General features: G+C 43.0%; 2 protein-coding genes across 2 annotated transcripts in view; both read right to left on the reverse strand.

The window, feature by feature from the left end:
- si:ch211-149e23.4 overlaps positions 1–6,633 on the reverse strand; it is a 20,003-nt gene extending 13,370 nt beyond the window's left edge. The window contains exons 1-2 of the mRNA XM_042064156.1: positions 6,422–6,633; positions 1–315 (exon numbers count right to left, since the gene is read on the reverse strand). Coding sequence (XP_041920090.1) covers positions 1–315; positions 6,422–6,488 — 382 coding nt within the window. The 5' untranslated portion in view covers positions 6,489–6,633. The remainder of the gene's footprint in view (positions 316–6,421) is intronic.
- A 9,347-nt stretch (positions 6,634–15,980) lies between these two features.
- nectin3a (nectin cell adhesion molecule 3a) overlaps positions 15,981–20,000 on the reverse strand; it is a 72,647-nt gene continuing 68,627 nt past the window's right edge. Inside the window, exons 4-5 of the mRNA XM_042063088.1 lie at positions 18,632–18,776; positions 15,981–16,006 (exon numbers count right to left, since the gene is read on the reverse strand). Coding sequence (XP_041919022.1) covers positions 15,981–16,006; positions 18,632–18,776 — 171 coding nt within the window. The remainder of the gene's footprint in view (positions 16,007–18,631; positions 18,777–20,000) is intronic.

The raw sequence follows: 20,000 nt of genomic DNA on the forward strand, positions 1-20,000 counted from the left end.
CCAAGACAGTGAGAGAGACGTGACCTATCAGTGGGTCATCATCAGTGCCAAACTCACAGATGTACTCCCCCTCAGCATTCAGACTGGCCACCTGCATCTTCACCGTCAGATTGGTAGTGGATTCTGGTAGAGAAAAGCCTTCCATTTTGATCGTCTTCAGGCCAAAGTAACCCGCTAGCTTCTTATTGCTGCCAAGGCGTTTCCAGACCGAGTACAGCAGATCGTCAGGGTCATTGCCTGTGTAGAGGCAATGCAGGTACACATCCTCCCCCAAGATGCCAGTCACGTTACTCTCGAAGATTATGCCGTCCCCATCTACATTTGAACATAAAGAAAGATTATATTTATGATGATGTAACTGTGCTTCATAGCGTACTACAAAAAATATTGATGGTTGTGTGTACTGCAGCCAACCCAAATGTAACTGTTTGAGCTTTTTCAGCAGTTGGAAGTAGAGAAAATCTCACTTTTCCAGTTTATGGGAATAATTACTAAACTGAGAAATCAGACAAAATATAAGCAAATGATCATTTAATGTCTGTATCAAATACTGTACATACGGCCACTGCTTATATTAAGCAGTAATAGCAATGAATGATTGTAGATAATTGGTGCACCATAAAATGGGACTTTATTGTGGACCTGCATTGGTACAATTTTGAACAAAAAGCATTTTTGGCTTCTATTACTACAATACGTAAGTGCAAGCAGAGTGAAACTATTCAGTCTGCCTTTGAACTGTTGTGTTGTCATATTTCAGACAGGAATGGCCCTGTTCACCGGCCATCCAGTGATCATTGGAGCCCCGCCCAAAACGTCCCCTGGATCACTTGCATTGACCATAAGCCCCCTAAGCAATTACTAGCAAGCTGTTTGGCCAGACAACAAAACCCTTCCATTTGGAACCATTTAAGGTCAGAGCGGTGCTGATAAACAGTCCTCAATGGCTGCATTAAACCTTTGTAAGGAGGATAGCATTGCCTTAATCCTTCAATCTTTATTGAATTTCAAAGTTTGCAGAGTGCTTTGGCTACAACATGTACCTGTGTGTGTTGCCTTGGAAACCCAGTGAGTGTGTTATTGCTGCGTAGGCTTACCCCAAGACACCAGCTGATACTGAGTATAAGTATATATTATACTCTTTTGATCCTGTGAGGGAAATTTGGTCTCTGAATTTATCCCAATCCGTGAATTAGTGAAACACACTCAGCACACAGTGAACACACAGTGAGGTGAAGCACACACTAATCCCGGCGCAGTGAGCTGCCTGCAACAACAGCGGCGCTCGGGGAGCAGTGAGGGTTTGGATGCCTTGCTCAAGGGCACTTCAGCCATTACTACCGGTCGTTGTTCGAACCGGCAACCCTCCGGTTACAAGTCCAAAGCGCTAACCAGTAGGCCATGGCTGCCCCTACTAGGCCATGGCTGCCCCTGCAGTGAAACGGGTCTATCCCTCACTCTCCACTAGAAGCTGGCGTGTGGTGAGCGTTCTGGTGCATAATGACTGTTGTGCGTCACCCAGGTGGGTTCTACACATTGGTGGTGGTTAGTGAGGTTTCACCCTAACTCTAACCCTAACCCTAAAGCGCTTTGGATGCCTTGATAAAGTGGTATATAAATGCAGGATGTTGTTGTATCCCCGATCTGGCCTGGCTTTGACTGACCTGAGCCAGACCTGTTGCTGTATCCCTGCTAGGTCAGGCCCAGATCTGTACCACACCCAGTTACTATGTGGGCATGTGTGTGTGTGTGTGTGTGTGTGTGTGTAATAGGCTACAGTGCCCATACCACGTTTGGGTCCACATGCCTACGGGGACCCAGGTTCAAGTCCGATCCCACCCCATCTCTCTCTCTCCAACTTTCCTCCTGTCACTTTCTACACTGTCCAGCACGCACACACACACATACACACACACACACATACACACACACACACACAACTATATTGCTATGTGGGCATGCAACTTCTGCAGCTTAGTGCCACCCATTAGACACACCTGTGCTGTACTTCTGCAGAGACATCTTTGAACTCTGGGATAACTGAGTGAAATGCCGAGACCCATGCCTGAAATGGGCTAGATCCATGCCAAATTCAAGTGCAATGTGAACAGCTAAATGCTGATCTTTTGTATAGCTTGGTAAAATGTAGAGACCCGTCAGCCATACCAGACACATCATGCCATACCTATGCAGATATTTGGTGCTATACCTGTGCCGAGATCAATGCCATGTCCATGCTAAATCTTAGCTCAGGTCCAAGCCAACTGAAGCTTTTTCTAAGTGAGCAGCTTTGAACTGTAGGGCAGCGGAGTGAAATGCAGAGCTAGGAATAGCTGTTGAAAAATGTCTGCGCTCTCCGTGACACCTGACAAACACTGGCCCGCTCTGGCCTGTGAAGATTTAGAGAATGCCTCCATTAGCCTAATGACAGTGATGAAATGAAGGAGACTCAAAATGGCTTCCTCCTTTCTGGTGATGTTTAGTGACATACAAACATCCTGACCTCACATCCTCACAGGTTAATGAGGTCTGTGACTTTCAGCTGATGTCTAATAATAACACATAAACAAACAAATCCCCACTCCCTTCCCCAGAACTGCATTTGGGTTACATTGTGGGTAACAGTTAGTGTTCATTTTGTCACCTATTTTTAATTTAGTCTTAGTCTTAGTCTTGTGACGAAATGTCCTTTTTAGTCTTTGTCATATTTAGTCATTCAAATATCATTTTTGTTAGTCAAGTTTTAGTCGACTAAAAGACTCATCATTTTAGTCTAGTTTTAGTCAAAAGAAAACTAAAGGTATCTTAGTCTTAGTCCGTTTTAGTCAACACATTTTAGTCTTTTTTTTATAACAAATTATTTCTGATTACCATTTGAGTCAAATAGTGTTTCACACATCTCAATTTTCCAACAATATTGTGTGTCCACAGGGCTACTCGTCTGTTATAATTATTGATTCTGATTTTTTGTCAGTCAGTATGTTTACATGCACAGGTAAGTCGAGCTACAGTTATAGCTCGGCTGGGATTTGACCATAGACAGTAAAAGATTTGACTGGACCACTGTCATATTCATAGACCAGTGTTTCTCAAAGTGTGGTCCGGGGATCACTGGTGGTCCGCAAGCTATCACAAGTAGTCCGCGAGCAGATGTGGTAAAATATAATATATTTGAGTTGTTTGCAATATTGAACCAACTTGTATGTAAAAACAGTTCTGCAACACTGTCTATGTAAGATATGCCAGTTTAAATCATACAGTATGAATCCACACAATAAACAAAGTGCAAAGACAATAAGCAAGGTGGTTCAGTGAGTAGGCCTATTGTGTAGACTAATTATAGGCTACTGTTGAAGTAGGTCTAATCTTTTTTTTTTTTTAGATAGGGTTAGTTAAGTGGTCCTGAAACTGAAAAAGTTTGAGAAACACTGTCATAGGCCAAAGTATTAATGTTTTACTCCGCCTCGCTAGATGGCGATATGCGCCCAAATACAACATGTTCCCCAAACAGACTCTCCATCTTAGCCATAGCTAACTTGCTAGCGAACTTTCCATATTAGCTTACTTGCTAGCACACTTTGCATCATCAGTCTAACTAGTTAAATAGTTGACATTACATGATGAACATTTCCGTATGGACATTCTGGGGGGTGTTAATTTGTATGAGAGAAGCTTCAGCTTCAATGTAGCATTGTGGCATAAAGCTTAGGTAGTTAGCTTGCTAACTCTGGCATAAATCTCGTGTTCTTGTTCCATGTAGTTTCGTGTTGCAGCCACAGGGTTGCAGCAACAGCACGTAGACTAGCCTACAGGAAAGCTGTTGCGTATGAACTCATTCGGAATATTTGGAAAACGTAACAGCTAGATATTCTGTCTTCTCATTTTGTAGACGAAAATGAAGAGAGATTTTATCTTAGTTTTTATTTCATGCAAAACATTTTAGTCTCGTCTTTTTTCGTCAACAATAATGCATCTTAAGATAGTCTTAGTCAGTGTTTCAGGACATTACTGCCGTCTCGTCATCGTCTCGTCTTAGTCATGAAACAAAAGGTCGTTGACGAACATATTTCCTCTCGTCTAGTCTGACGAACACTAGTAACAGTTTGAGCACTCTAAGCCTATTTAGTGTGAATGTTCTCTCAGCTTCAGTATGGTGTCAGTAAACCTTTTCCTGTTAAGCTACTGCATACTGCCTCACTGCAAGAAAGACAACATTGACCGGAACCAAATTCCTTGTGTGTGCTAATTCATTTGACCCAATAAAAATAGTTCTGATTCTAAGTATTATCAACAGAATCCTGAGGAAAGGTGTCACATGTTTATATTCTAAATGAAAAGTTTGTAGATGGTAAAACAAAACATGTGACTGACAACAATCACACCAGGAGACCAAGAGAGAGAAAGAAAAACAACGGACAAGGGCTGTGTCACACACTGTCATACGGAGTTTACTGTTCTGAAAATGGAAAAGATATTATCCATATAAACCTATGAAACATACAACTTGCCCTCGCAAATTAAGGGCGAAATGAAATCCAGCCAAGCATAACAGTGGAACACTTGGACAATAAACCACTGAGGAAAAAAATAGGACAATTGAGTAAAAATGTTTTGTTTGGGAGGGTAGAGGCATCCAAAGGCTTTCATTATCCTTCAGCCCACAGGTGGACAGACAGCAAAACACAAGAGAGCAGCAGCAGTAAAAATCACAGTAAAAATCACAACACAACTGCACTAAACCAGGTGTAGCAGTCAAACTAGGTCAAATAGACTACAAACACAGAATGCAGAATGTATGTACAGCGTCACATGACTGTGGTTACATCTAAAAACCCCTCTCTTGACACAGATCCAGCACACACACATTCGCACGCACAGTTGCACACACACACACACACACACACACACACACACACACACACACGCACACAGGCAGACACACACACATAAACACATGCATTTAGGCACTTACAAACACACAGACAAACACATATGCACACAGACACAGACACACACACACACGTCAGCTTGCATGATGTAAACCACACGGCGGCCACCTATCCTTGCACATCATGCCTGTTTAATAGGACAGTTTCACAGACCTACGCAACACACTGGACCCTCTCTGCAGGAAACGCAACCATAAAAAGTGCAAAAAAAAGAAAGGAAAAAAAACGACACTAAAATAAGAATGAAATACGAAGTGAGAGTGAAACTTGCGTGGCGCCATGAAACCGGCACCAGTGGCTTGTCCAGCACTTCTGCTGCACTCTCCTGTGACTAACAAGAGAGTGTTTCACGAGAGCATCCCGACTCCAGGTTAAACAATATAAATCACCATATAAAATACAGCATCGTAAAATAGCCATGACGACAACGATGATGATGATGATGATGATGATGATGAAGATGATGATGGACAGCACTGAGGCAAGCAAAGGCCTGAGAGAGGAGCCAGACAACCAGTCTGGTCATTTGTCACTCTCAGTCACCCAGGAGCCCAGAGGAATGGAACAACAAAAAACAGATAGAAAAAGAAAAGGCTAAGATAGATGGATGGATAGAAGAATAGAGAGAGAGAGAAAGAAAGAAATTGACAGATAGACAGAGAAAGAAAGGCAGAGAGTGATATATAGAGGGAGAGGGAGAGAGAAAAATAGTCAGATAGAGGGAGAAACAGAGAGAGAGAGTGTGTGACAGACTGAGAAAAAGAGATGATTACTGTAAGATGGGACAAGAGCTCAATAGAGCATCTTCTGCATTGACTGTCAAGGCTCCCCACCAAACATAACCTAAAATCTGTACCTGTCATATCTAGAGAAGACAAAGAGTTTTCAGTAGCCACAGAAAATGCACTGGAAACAGCAGCCCCTATCTCTCTCTCTTGGCTTGACTGGGACTCTCTTAATGATCAGTGTTAGGGGGTTGGTTTCAGCACTAAACCACCATTAAAAATGCAAAATTTACACATTTGGGTTCGTGATAGATTCAGCCGTGTAACTGTATATTCCCAATGCACTAATTTTTCTAGTTTATTGGGTTAACATTCTGCTCGTGACTGAACCCCACCTCGGACACTACTGTAATAAAGCATAATATTGTTCTGCAAATTACAACAATAGCAAAATGCATCAGGACCAAAAATGTCCAAATTTCCTATGGCTTGCCTCATAAAAAGCTGATGCTGGGCACAATCAAATTCCACTAAAAATGTTTCTAATATAGTGTGTTTATTAGTTAATTGCTTGTTATTCTTCATTTTAAATCTGATTTTGGACCATGGTCAGCTTCTGCTGAGACAAGATGCCATAATGGTTTACATAATGCAAAGAGGACTAATAAAATAATCCAATAAACCTAAGCCTTGCAGACACACACACACGCGCACACACACACACACACACCTGGACACTGGACTTACCCTGCATATCTGAGCTGAGTGCTGGACTCAGGAGAAACCCTAAGATCATAAGCACTGAGGGTCCCATTATTGTGTCATTTGGCAAGAGCTGACTGCCAACAGGTTTACACAGATCTGTCCCCAGTAGATACAATAGAGAGAGAGAGAGAGGGAGAGAGAGAGAGATGGAGAGAGAGAGATGGAGAGAAAACAGAGTGAGAGTCAGCTGGGACGTGTGAGTATGTACGTGTCTGTGTGGATTGTGTGTGTGTGTGTGTGTGTGTGTGTGTGTGTCTGTGTGTGTGTATGTCTGTGTGTGTGTGTGTGTGTGCTTGTGTGTACAGTATGTGTGTGTGTGTGTGTGTGTGTGTGTGTGGGTGTGCTTGTGTGTACAATATGTGTGTGTGTGTGTGTGTGTGTGTGTGTGTGTGTGAGTGTGTGTATGCATGCGTGCATGGGGGTGTGCGTCAGTGCCTTTAACCCCAAACCCAAAATAGGCTGGTACAGAAAAGCCACACTGCTCAGCTGTGTGTTTTTAAACTCATTTCCCTGCTCTCTGACTTCACATTTACTTTAATAAAAACAATACTTAGGATAATAACACATTAATGATGTTTTATCCATATGCAGAAAGACATTATTACCCTTCACTGTTTGACCTTGGTGCCTTTTTGTAATAAGAAACAAAAATCTTTCCATTTCTGCCATACTCTGCCATTCTGCATGTTAAAATCACTATGTATGCAGTATGCACATATACATGTTGCACACATTTTGCCTACTCTTAACAGTTTGTTTACTTTGTGTTTGTGCTACCATGACAGCTTGCATTTTAAAAGGACAGACCAGAGCATCCTCTACAATGACTGTCAGCACTTTCAACCTTACCTTACCTCTCAGTCGAATCACTTAGACATAATGGATATATGATGGTGCAATGTGTGTTTCACTACGGTGTGAATAAGTGTGTAGTTTCTATCTTACATGTGAGAGTGAGATGATTGAGGCTTAATGTGGTACAGTAGGTGAGAATGAGACAGTGTGGTCTAACAGCTACATTTACATCCTGCTCTTGCAGGAATCCCATCAGCTAAAACAGATTTTGCAATTCTTGCTTTCGTTGTATGCATTATCTCTCTATTTTACTTTCTCACATCACCGTATCTATCTTCCCCCACTCTTTCTTTCTTTCTTTCTTTCTTTCTTTCCTTCTTTCTTTCCTTCTCTTTATCTGTCGATCACTCGGTTTTCTCGCTCATTCAACTTTCCCACATGAAATGACTCAAAAGCCCTCTCTGAAAAACACTCAATAACAGTTTTTTTCCACATTGTGTCAAACTGTGCTTCAGCTCTGTCTGTGTGTGTGTGTGTGTATGTATGTGTGTGTGTGTGTGTGTATGTGTGACCAGCCAAAGCCCTCTCTTCCCAGCATGACTAGCATGGGAAAATACATTTGACTGATTCAGCCGGGGTCATTTCAAATAGGCTACTATAAATTACTGTAAACACAATAATCCATGTTGCCTGATAGACACTGGCATCAAGTAAGAATCTCACACAATCTTCAGACACTGAAACCTCAAGATATACAGTAAGGACCTGCCAGTAGACACATCAGCATCAAGATATTGGCAGGGCCATGTGCATTTGTCTTTGGTTCACATTACATGCTGTTGTGTCTCCAGAGGAACACAGTGAGATTCTAAAAGCACTCTGGAACTATCACTGCATTTGACAGGACGTAATCTATGGGCAGCATATCAGACTGACTATGTAAAAGTGGTATTGAAAAGGCCTATTTAATGATGTCAATGTTGTCTGTCTCATTACACACCAGAAGAACAAAAAGACACACAACGGGGCACTGTGGAACTGTCACTGCAGATCATAAGTCTGGACTGGGAAACACATCAGACTCACTTGTGAGTGAAAATGGGTTCCTGTGAGCGACCGAGGCAGCCAGCCCACCAATTGGGATGTGAGCTTGGGGTTGTAGGTGGAAAAGGAGGTGCAGGAGAGGTTTTCAGCGTGCAATTTCTCTTTATTAAATAACCAAAAGAAAAACTTGCAGGAATAGCAATCGGCTATTATTTAACAAAAAAACACTTTCAAACAAACAAAACAAAAATACGTTCCGTATTCCAGTTCAGTATTCCAATTATCAACAATTGCAGAGCATAAAGCTACAGTAAGTCTCTACCTCACAACAGGAGAGCTGCTCTCTCTTTGCTCTCTCTTTGCTCTCTCGCATTTCAAGAGTGCACCGAAACGTCTTTAAAGTCCGATATAGGGAGAAGGGGGAAAGTTCAACTTCTCACAGTTCCATATTCAGTCATGTCAAAGGGTCAAAAATAAATACTCTACTTCAGATGGTTTAGGCTACATCAATAAGGATAAACAGATCATTTAGCAGGCTATACCTGAAGTAGACCGACATCATGTTTCAGACAATTATGAACAAAACGTGTAAAAAAGTGTAGTCTTTTTTCTTTCAAAACAGTCTAGTATAGAGATGACTTTGCCCAATCAGTTCACACACCTGACCAAATAGGCAAAATAAAATTGTAGCTACCGTGTTATAGTTGGAGTAGGGTGTGTGGTAGCTGTAAAAAGTTATGGCTATGACATCTAACAAAAAGAGTTTATGTTGGTTGGTAGCCTGACTCAAAATGTCACTGTCTGTTATGGCTCATTTCGTTTGTGGTTTAAAGTGCAGTAGCCTATTAGGAAGCGTTTGATACATAATGACTATGATTAACCCCTCAAAGTTTACATTATGATATAAACATGCCTTCTTACTTTCCATAAATTACTCCTGAATCCAATCCCATCAAGCATGTGTAAGTGATAGATACAGTAGATTTGCAACTCACGTGTTACATTTGAGAAGTGTATGCCTGTAACTCTTTGCAGAGTATGTGGACGTGGTTAAAGTGCATGAACACCTGTAGCGATTATGTTGAAGCCAGTGGGAGAATTCCCATCCCCGGTCAAATTAACAACCCTTCATTTGCCTCACAGAGTCAGGGAATTAGGTAGCCTTGGCCTATATGGTTTTATATGTTAAATGTTATATTGTTAATGCATTTGCAGGCATTGGGTAGATATTGTCATCTACTGTAAGAGGCTGTCAATTTGTTTTCATGCAATGCTGTTAGAATGAAGTCTTTGTAGTCTGTGCTGTGTTTAGCCTAATGTATTGTCATTGAGTCATTGTTTAGTTTAATAATGTCTAGTGCTCACTCTGAGATGAAACTTCACTTTCATTTGTGTTAAATTACTTTTGAATATTCTGCAGCACTGTAGGCAACAGACCCCAGCTGTGATGCAGGTGTCATTAGGTTGTTGGCCAGTAGCCTAGCCTGTGTCTGAACTAGACAGTGTCGTTATGATGACTGACCTAAAAGAAAAACAGCATGCAGTAAAGTAATGACATGGGGGAAAGCCAAATGAATGTGGTTTCCAACGGCAACTTCTTCACCCATTCACTGAACGAACAAGATGACTCTCACTCTACGGCTAGCATTTGGGTTTGAGGTTTTCAGTATTGCACCGTAGCAGAAGGTGCAGATGACTTGATGCCACCATGACTGTGCAGACGCCACCACAGTCAGTCATAAATACCACTATGAGTATCGCTCACGTGTATCATACTTCATAAAAATTGCCATAGACCAAGCCACACACCGTGTCAAAATCAGTGTTTTGTCTTTACATAATGTTTTTTTTTTTTTGCATAATAAAACTTGGCTCATTTATGGAAAAATGGACCAGAGTTAATTGCTTATAAGCTGGCGACACCTCACATTCTTTAAACCTTTCTCTCTTTCCCTCATATTTTTTGAAATCATCTGATAAGCCATCTTCATGTCAGTCAATAAATCAATGTATTTCAATATTTTTCTGTCTAGTTTTCAGAGAGAGAGAGAGAGAGAGAGAGACAGAGAGAGAGATAAAAAAAGGCATTGAGAAAGACCTGCAAAACCACAGTCTGTCAGTTTCTGAAGTAAACAGGAAGAGCCTGAGTCAACCGGCTGTGTTTCCTGCTATTAGTGCGATCCCTATATCTGGCCTGAAGGAGACGGGCTGTGTGGCCTACAGTATAACACCTACACTCTAGGGCACACTCATGCAACACACACGTCCACTCTGAGGCACAGACCTCAGAGATAGATGACTGGTGAGGTACTGACAGAGGAGATGGTTTGACATATTGTTTCAAAACTAATACAGAATGATTAATTATAATGAATGTTGTTTATACCAATGTTTATACACTGGCGTAAACTCGGCCGACATAAAAATGAAAACATTACATAATGTAATTTTCTTTTCCAATCACACTGTGATAATTGTCACACTGTTTAATGTTGTTAACGGTAAGTAAAAAGCTATTGTTAACCCCCAACAAACAAATTTGGGGGTTTCTTCATTTTGGCCATTTGTCCTTACTTTTACAACAACAACAACAGCAACACATTGCATTTATATAGCACTTTTCAAGTGTCCTCCTTTTCAGAGCCTGGTCAGTGGTCACCCTATTCACCCATTTCTCCTCACTTTTACAACAACAGCAACAAGAACAACGACATTGCATTTACAGTATACAGTATAGTGCTTTTCAAGGCACCCAAAGCATTTCACTTTTAGACACAAGTCACCTCCTTTTCAGAGTCTGGTCGGTGGTCACCCTAATGACTCGTCAGGTACTGACAGAGGAGATGGTTTGACTGTGTTTTGCATCTGAAAACTGTGGTTAAAGGTCATAAATGATGTTTAACTGTCACATAGTTTATGGTTGATATAATTCTTTTGAATTCAATCTACCTGCTGTGTTTGCGCAGAGCCTGTGTGACGCACTCGCTGGAAAGATTGCCTGCTGTACTTGGCTGGAGTGGTGACAGTTCAATATACAAGAAAGATGTTATCTTTAATATTTAATCAGCACTTATCCTAGCTCGACGACGGGCTCTTTAAATGGTGTGGAATGCGAGCTGTCTGAGCGTTATTTTACAACGGATAAAACATCTGAAATATTTGGGAAATTGAGGTATGTATGCATCTAGCAGATGCTTATGGAGCACACTATCTCTCTGGCTGTCACACACACACACACACACACACACACACACACACACACAACACACACTCAGACACACATAGTGAGAGAGAGAGAGAGAGAGACTGAAGGATAGAGAGAGAGAAATGCACACGTAAGAGCGCTGTCTGCAGAGAAGGCTGGAAAAGCTCTTTTAAATGTAATAGTCTTCATGGGAAATATCACGGCAGTGCCTCAGTCCAAGGTTGCAAAGGCCCTTCTCAACAGCACTGACCCTGATGGAATGGTACACATCATCTCTTACTCTCGTTCTCTCCCCAATCTCCTCCTCGGAGGAAAGGTAAAGCCAGGACTCTCTCGCTACAGTCCGTAAATCACTGGAACACTATCCCACCCATCCTCCCAAAACTCTGCTTCGCAAAAAGAATGCTGTCAACGAATAAGCACTCCAACACCCGTCATGCTGGACAAGCCAGTGGGAGAACTCGTGAGGCTCTGTATCACGCGGCTCGCTTTCACTGATAGCACAATAACTCTCCCTGACTCCCGCGAGGATGCACTCACTGAGCTATGTGTGTTAATGATCTAATGGTCGAAATGTACTGCCCTTTTTTAAAAGATGATGCACTACTGTATCACATTCCTCGCGCAGGCCCTGAGTGCTGGACTCTGGAGGGGCCGTCGAGCGGTGAGTGGCTGTTAATTTCCCCTGGATGGCGACGGGCGTCGAGGAGGAGAGGCCTCCCAGAGTGCTCCAGCAAACCACCGGCGCCATGTACTCTATTATAGTAAGTGGGTGAGCTGCGTGGTGTAAAATGGGATTGGTTCTGGTAAATGGATGGCCATTATATTACATGCGTGGCCCATCTTCCTTGTGTTTCCTCCATCAGTGGAGAGCGACAGATGGAAGGGCTGCAATTGCACAGCAAATGGGTTGGTCTCAGCTCGGAACAGTGCTGCCATGGCATTTATACGCCCCCCTCCTCCCTCCCCTCACTTCCACATGTGGAAGCAACTACGTATCTGTGAAGCATGGCACTCACACACACACACACACACACACACACACACACAATCACACACAACTTGGCTTACTCTGTACACACACACACACACACACACACACAAAGTGTACGCACAGGCACATTACTGGACATACCCTGCACACGCACACACACACAAACACAGAAAAGAATGCAGGCACACACACAAAAGCACGCTAATTTACGGCACGCGCTTTGAGTTTTAAGGAGCCAGGCCACATGGGATGAGAAGTTACGACTCCAGGTGCAGGAGCTAAGAGCTTTTAGAGACGGACATGCAGCTGTTAAAGAGCTGGAGAGGGTGGACTGGGGCAGAGGCATGTTTCAAGTGACTTCATGGCACAAATCATTCTAGCCAGTCATGTTACAGTAATGAATTTTTCAACTTTCAATTTTTCAACTTTCAATTTTTCATTAGGCTATTGATTGAATTGACATTCTTGTTTATTTGGCTATTCTCCTTAATGTAGTCTCACCAACTTTTTAAATTGTTTACTGTTAAATGTAACTATTGTATTGTTGTTATTTGTATGTTGCTTTGGGCAAAAGCGTCTGGCAAATCCCGTAACCATTAATGAAACAGTAAACAAGATGGTTTTCACCATTGTTAAAGTTTGTTTTGGTAGGTAGTGCTAGTTATTATAATACCCTGCATTCTGGTTGTGTATATATATATATATATATATATATATATATATATATATATATATATATATATATATATATATATATATATATATATGTGTGTGTGTATATGTATATGTAAGATATATGTATATATATATATCTTATTGTCATATGGACCAGTAAATAAAATACTTTCCCTTCCCACTTGGTGTCCCTGGTTGAAAATAGCCTTTTATCATGAACCATGAATGGCAACAGTAGTGTTTAATTTTGGCATTACACTCACAGTATGTATGAGAATATGTCTTGCCCGCAGATTCTGGGCGACAGATGGTTGTGATTGGGGGATGGTGTGGGAGTGGGGGAGTGGGGCGGATCAGCCCAGCTGGGGCACAGTGGAGCAGAGCAGGTTCTGACCGTGCCTGGCATCTCCTGTGTCTCTGCTGTTCTCTGCCACAGAGCACTCGCCAGCTCACCAGGTGATGGCCTGGCGTTGCCAACGCCACAGGTACGCAGGAGGTGATCCGTACACGTCTTCTTGTCTCTACAGGTGACGTCATTGGCACAGGTGTGGTGGCAGCATACTAGCTGCTGGGCTATATTTCAACTCTGCGGGGCAACATCACTGGTCTATGATAAAATACCTTTGCTACAGTTCAGTGGGCCTAATTCCTTCCCAGTTAGCAGGGTTTATTGCAAAGCCACTACCTGGGCAGAAGCTTGAGAAACGCCTTTATATTATCTTCAATCTATGTTGAAACTGTCCTGCCAAATGTGATCTTTCACATAGCCTCTTTAAATAACTCTATGAGCTCTTCATCATAGTCATTTGTTATAAAGAAGGGAACTTGTCTTCAAATATTTCTGGATGTTTTCCTAAAATGGATCCAACTCAAACCAGCAATTTATGGTCAAGTTAAGCTGAAGTTTTTGTAGAGGTTCTTGGGAATGACTGTTGGGTCATTTGGGTCTCTTTTTTTAAGTAACACCCTTAGATGGAGATTTAAGGGTTTCTGTTGCTTATATTGGCAGCTTGTTCTCCCCTACTGCAACAAGACCTGCCTGTGTTGGCCAAACCACACAGCAGAATGGCTGTGTATAGGAGACACACCTTGGTTTGTATTGCGTGAGTGGTCCAAGTCCAAGCCCTGTGGTGACTGTTTTCAGTATCTAATGCATGATGAAGGGGGCAAAATAATGCTTGTTTTTCCTCAAAGGAGTGTGTTATGGACCCTCAGAAAGAATGTGTGATTAAAAATAGACACATTTTATTATAGGATACACAACATAGAATATTTACTGCATAAGTAGGCTATATGCTAACTGCAATATCCACAATATTTATGTAAGACACATTTTTTAGGACCACGAAGAGTTGTGTTTTGCCAAAGAGGTAAAAGCAGGGCAGAACTTTTAGTGCATCTGGGAGCATCGTTCTCCACTTATCTCATTGATAAACTATTACAAAGTGCTATTACCTTAATAGACTGCGGTGGAATACCATATGGTTTGCACCATTATCAATTGATTGAAACATAAAATCTTAATTTTCCACATCTCTTGTAGAGTACTGCCATGTGTCTTAAAAGGAATTAGCTTACAGTACCATGGCGTGAAAACCTATGGCGCATGCCCTTGCTGAGCTTGATAAATTCACCCAGGCTGACTTTTCTAGGGTGGCTAAGGGCAATAAATGAGTCCAAGATGTTTCCGTTCCTGACAGCAAGCTTTTAATTAAACGCATCGTAATTAGAATTAGACCTTTCTCTCATGCGAGCGAGCCATTTGCGCTGACATGACAAACTCCGCGAACACCGCCCGGCCACAGAAAGGGACGCGGATGGGACAGGAGGAGGAGGAATAGCAAATCGATACGTTATCGCAGGCTGGAATCATACATACACGGTCCTGTTCCCCTCTCCAATACAGGTTCAGTCATCTATAACCTGCTGTCCGCTCCCTCGAAGACACTTCTAGGTTCAGTATCAGTATTCACCTTCAGCTTTACTAGAGGAAAGAGGTGTGTGTGTGTGTGTGTGTATGTGTGTGTGTGTGTGTGTGTGTGTGTGTGTGTGTGTGTACGCGCGCGCGCATGTGTGTGTGTGCGTGTATGTTCAGAAATGCAAAATATGTTCTTTTGATTATTCACAGAGCAAAGCACATTTTCCTTATGAGCCTTACCTGCTACACTGTTATTTTATCTTGGTTCATGACCGCCACCTAAAGGTCACTAAAAGAGTGGCATAGCATATAAACGCACACAGACAGATTTAATTATTTTCCGCAGGCTAAAAACAAGGCATCATGTCTGGCGTAATCAATAAATGCAACAATAAGAGTTTTTCCATCCACATTTCATGTGAAATACTTGCCACAACAAACTAATCAAGTCCTCCATTAACAGGACACTGAACAGAACACGGAAATGGTAATTGACTCCTCATCTTTTCTACAGAGTCGAGTCCTCTGGTTTCTCACGCTTAGATGAGCCTGCCCGACATTTGTAAAGTCAGGAGCCATGGCCTGAAGAATTTATAGAAGTGCTGTGTCACCCTCGCGAGCCCTGCCTCTCCCGTCCATAATAATCAACGCTATTGATCCAGTTGCTAATGAGTCTAAAAGTAGCCGCGAGCAGTCACCCTACCCCATCTTTCAAAGACTCATCTCTTGATGCCTCGGTCGTCCCCTGAGTCCTGACTAACTGCAACCGACCGCGATAAGACAAGCTGGCGAGTCAAAGGGGTTTGAGCCCATGGAATAAACGACCGGGGCTGTCCGCTCGCTCATCCCCGAAATCCCCGTTGGTGCCTCGGCGCGCTCAGCTCGTGCGTGCATTCCTGGGAAAAGTAGGCTACAGACAGACTGTGTCTGGAAATCCTGGCAGGAGCAGAGGGAACACTGGGAGAATTAGGGATGAGGAATGATATCGACTGGTTCTGTGTGACTTGCAGTCCAGATGCCTTTGGTGATGAAATGATAGTGAAATACAGGGTGATTGTTGTGACCATTATGTGACCATTATGAAGATGTAGACGATTATACATGCCGTTCCTTAAATGTATGACTGTTTTAATATATATTATGAATGCATTATATACCGTACAAATGTATGACTATAAAGACCATGTTATACATTTTACATCTATAATCAACTGAAATGAATAAATACATTGTTATAGTTTAGACTACATTATCTGTTCTTGTGGCAGGATATTTCCTCTGAGTCAGTTGGCAGCATCCACCCTTCAACCTCATTGTATAAATGCACTTTGACCCTGGTGTCACCAGTGTTAAGTTGCTGAGCTGACATCTTGATGCAGCTGTCTCAGTGAGTTGCAGTCTCCTAGTAACTGTGTGATCATCACTGGGAACTCACCACTCCTTTAGTAAAGGCCACTCAGATTCGCTGTGCTCCTCAGAAACATACAGGCCAGCACAGCAGACCAGCCCAAGCCCGTGGGCGGTAGGCAGCCACACCAGAACATTGTTGATGGTGCGATCGATTCCTTTAATGGGACAAAGTAAATTACAAGCAATTAGTCATGTCCTGGAGGTGGGGTGGTTGCCGCTGTGTGCTATTCTTCTCCCAAGTCTCCATACTTTTTCTCCGTACATATGGACGGGGTAGTGTGTACTTTTTTCCTCAGAGCTCCATTCAAATCAAGATCTTCTCTGAAGTGCCCTTCAAAAAGACATCTGTGATTGATGAGCTCTTTTGTCAACCTAATACAGTAACACAAAGACTCGTTAGAAACTCCTGCTCTCTAAAATCAGTCAATCAATTAGCTGAAATGATATGGCAATCTGAGATGCCCGGGAAGAAAGGAAAAGCACTGTTACATATTTGCCACGACTGACTTCTTGCAATTAGCTGTGCAGAACTACAATAAATTACCCCCTTAAATGTGACAGCCTGAAATGTGCCCGTACTAAACAGGACCCCTTCCTGAAATAACGACTTGCGTGAGAGCGGAGAGAAAGGCGGCTTTTCATAACTGGTTGTTGAGAGAGCGGGGGCCCTTAAAGACAATCCGAAGGTCAGCGGCGGTCGACGGTACCTGAATGTCGGAGAGAAAATGTCAGTCCAGCCAGGTCTGGCGCCACCTCAGAGATGATCATGCAGGTGTGAAACGAAACACGGGCCAGGTCAGTGTGTAAACACCATTAGTCCCTGCCACAATGGCCCACCCATCGCGGATCACACACACACACACACTCAGACACACACACACACACACTCAGACACACACACACACACACACACACACAGACACACACACACTCTCTCTCTCTCTCTCTCTCTCTCTCTCTCTCTCTCCTTCACACACACACACACACACACACACACACACACACACTCTCTCTCTCTCTCTCTCTCTCACTCTCTCCTTCACACACACACACACACACACACACATACACACACACACACATACAAACACACACACACCCACCCACACACACACACACACACACACACACACACTCCTGTGTGACACACACACACACTCCTGTGACCTTATAAGCCTCTCAAAGGTCAGCCGTGTTGAGGTATTCAGTGAAATCTCCTGTGTACCCTCTGCATAGCTTTATGTTTTGGTTTGATTTGTCCCTGCATGTGACTCTGTTTTGGAGTTGTTTAGCCCTTTCAGGCTGTAACTACAGATTGGACTGAGATATTTTATTTTCTATTTTTTCCCCGTCATCACTCATCAGTTTGCTGTAACTGCTAATTCAGCTTAACCGTTAATTTCAATGTGACTACCCTTGCTCAAGGATAAGCTTCATAAGGCAATAAACATAATCAAACACACAAATTATAAAGTGTGGCAACAGGCAATGCAGTGACTTGTTTTTAGAAATGCTGAAATGTTGATTAAAATAATGCACACATTATTTACTTTTACCCAAGCTGTGAACATTCATTCAGAATGTAAATATCATCTATGGAAATTGGCAAGACATATGTACTTCGGAAAGGTCTTTCAGTTATATGCTGCCCAAAGTCAGACAATGTGTGTTTTGTGTATTTCAGTGGTGGTTGATGGGAGTTTTGGAATAGACAGCGGGAAAAGAAGAAAAAAAACCCTGACCTTTATTTGAGTAGCACTTGTTTACACAAGGCCAAAAAAGAGATCATTAGCAAATGGTCAAACACTGCCAACAGCATTTGTGAGAAAAAGTCTTGAGAAAAATTGTTGCCTCTCTTTTTTGGCAGCGACAACATGAAGCAATAAAAAATAAAAAGAGCCATTTTCATTTGGTGTTTCCTTCATCCACAGGGGCATCCAACAAGCCAAGGGTCACCTATAAGCACAGTGAACTGGTTTAATTGTCTCTGGGAGAATGCTAAACGACAGCTCAAATTAGCTATCACGAAGAGGAAGCTCTCACGGGCAGCATCTATCCTAGTAAACTCACTCAGAAAAGCCCTTCTCCCCTCCCCATTCCATTGTATAGACACACACACACACACACACACAGCTTCCCCAAACAACAGACGTTCGCCACAGCCGGGAAGCCTGGCATCCTCCACATCCTCTGGCTCTGGCGTAGATTTGCTGAGAGTTCTGGCCTTTCGCACCACCCCATACCACACCACCTCCGCATCGTCCACCACCATCGACAGCAGTCTCCCGCAATGACGCTACAAACTTTTAAGAGATAACAAAATGAAAATGACACAGCGGGAGACCGTTAGCGCCGGAGTCTGTTAGCCGCCCCCCCTCCACCACCACCACCACCTCAAGGGAGTTAAAATTGCCAGGTTTGACTGAGTAATGGCTATTTAGCCTGACCTTTGACCCCCTACCAACTCTGTGTTGCCAGTGTCTCAGTCAGGTCAGAGTCGGATCTTTGCTGGAACGGCTACCTGCGTGTAGTTTGGGGCTTGAAGGATGCCAGAGATGACGTTCACGTTGCTACCGCATTTCTCTGTGTTTATGTATGTATTTATTTATTTATTTATTTATTTGTGTATTTTGGGCCGGGGGGTCAGGGGACTGAGTTCCTATTTTAAGCTTTACCCTCCACTCCCCTCCCCCACCTAAATAATGTGTGGTGCTCCAGTTTTACGTCAATAAAAGTGTCCTGTCTGGAGCCAGAGACGGCGCCGAGACGCTTTTATTGCATTCTGGGATTATACAGCCAGGGTAGAAATGAAAGTGGCTGGTCACGCCATTTCACTGGCCTAGTCCTTCATGATTGGGGTGGCACACACACACACACACACACACACACACACACACACACACACGCACATTGTATCCACAAGTGTACACACAGACACACACACACTCACAAGCACAAACTTACACACACACATATACACACACATAGAATATACACACACACACACACATTTATAGACACAAATGCAAATACACACATGCACAATTACAGTACATACTCACACTGACAAACACAATAACATAGGCACCACCAGACACACACACACACACACACACACACACACACACACAAACACACACACACACACACTCACACACACACACACACCCAGACACACACACACACACACACACACACACACACACACACACACCCAGACACACACACACACACACACACACACAGGTGGCAGTGCCAGGGGTGTGTTTAATAAGCACCTCTGGCCAGACGTGTAGACATGGCGACTGCTGCCTGGGAGAAGGGCTCCGATCTGCCATACATCCCTCATCCACCTCATCTTCTCCTCCTCTTCCCCTCTTCCTCCACTCTTCTTCTCCTCCTCCTCCTCTCCTCCTCCTCCTCCTCCTCCTCTCCAGCTCCACACTCTCGCTCCAGCTAATTGAAAACACTGAATGACCAGATGATTTACGAGAGGATGAACTACTGAACTAGTTTGCAA

The sequence above is a fragment of the Alosa sapidissima genome, chromosome 15 (genome assembly GCF_018492685.1).
Source record: "Alosa sapidissima isolate fAloSap1 chromosome 15, fAloSap1.pri, whole genome shotgun sequence".
NCBI classification, from domain to species: Eukaryota; Metazoa; Chordata; class Actinopteri; order Clupeiformes; family Clupeidae; genus Alosa; species Alosa sapidissima.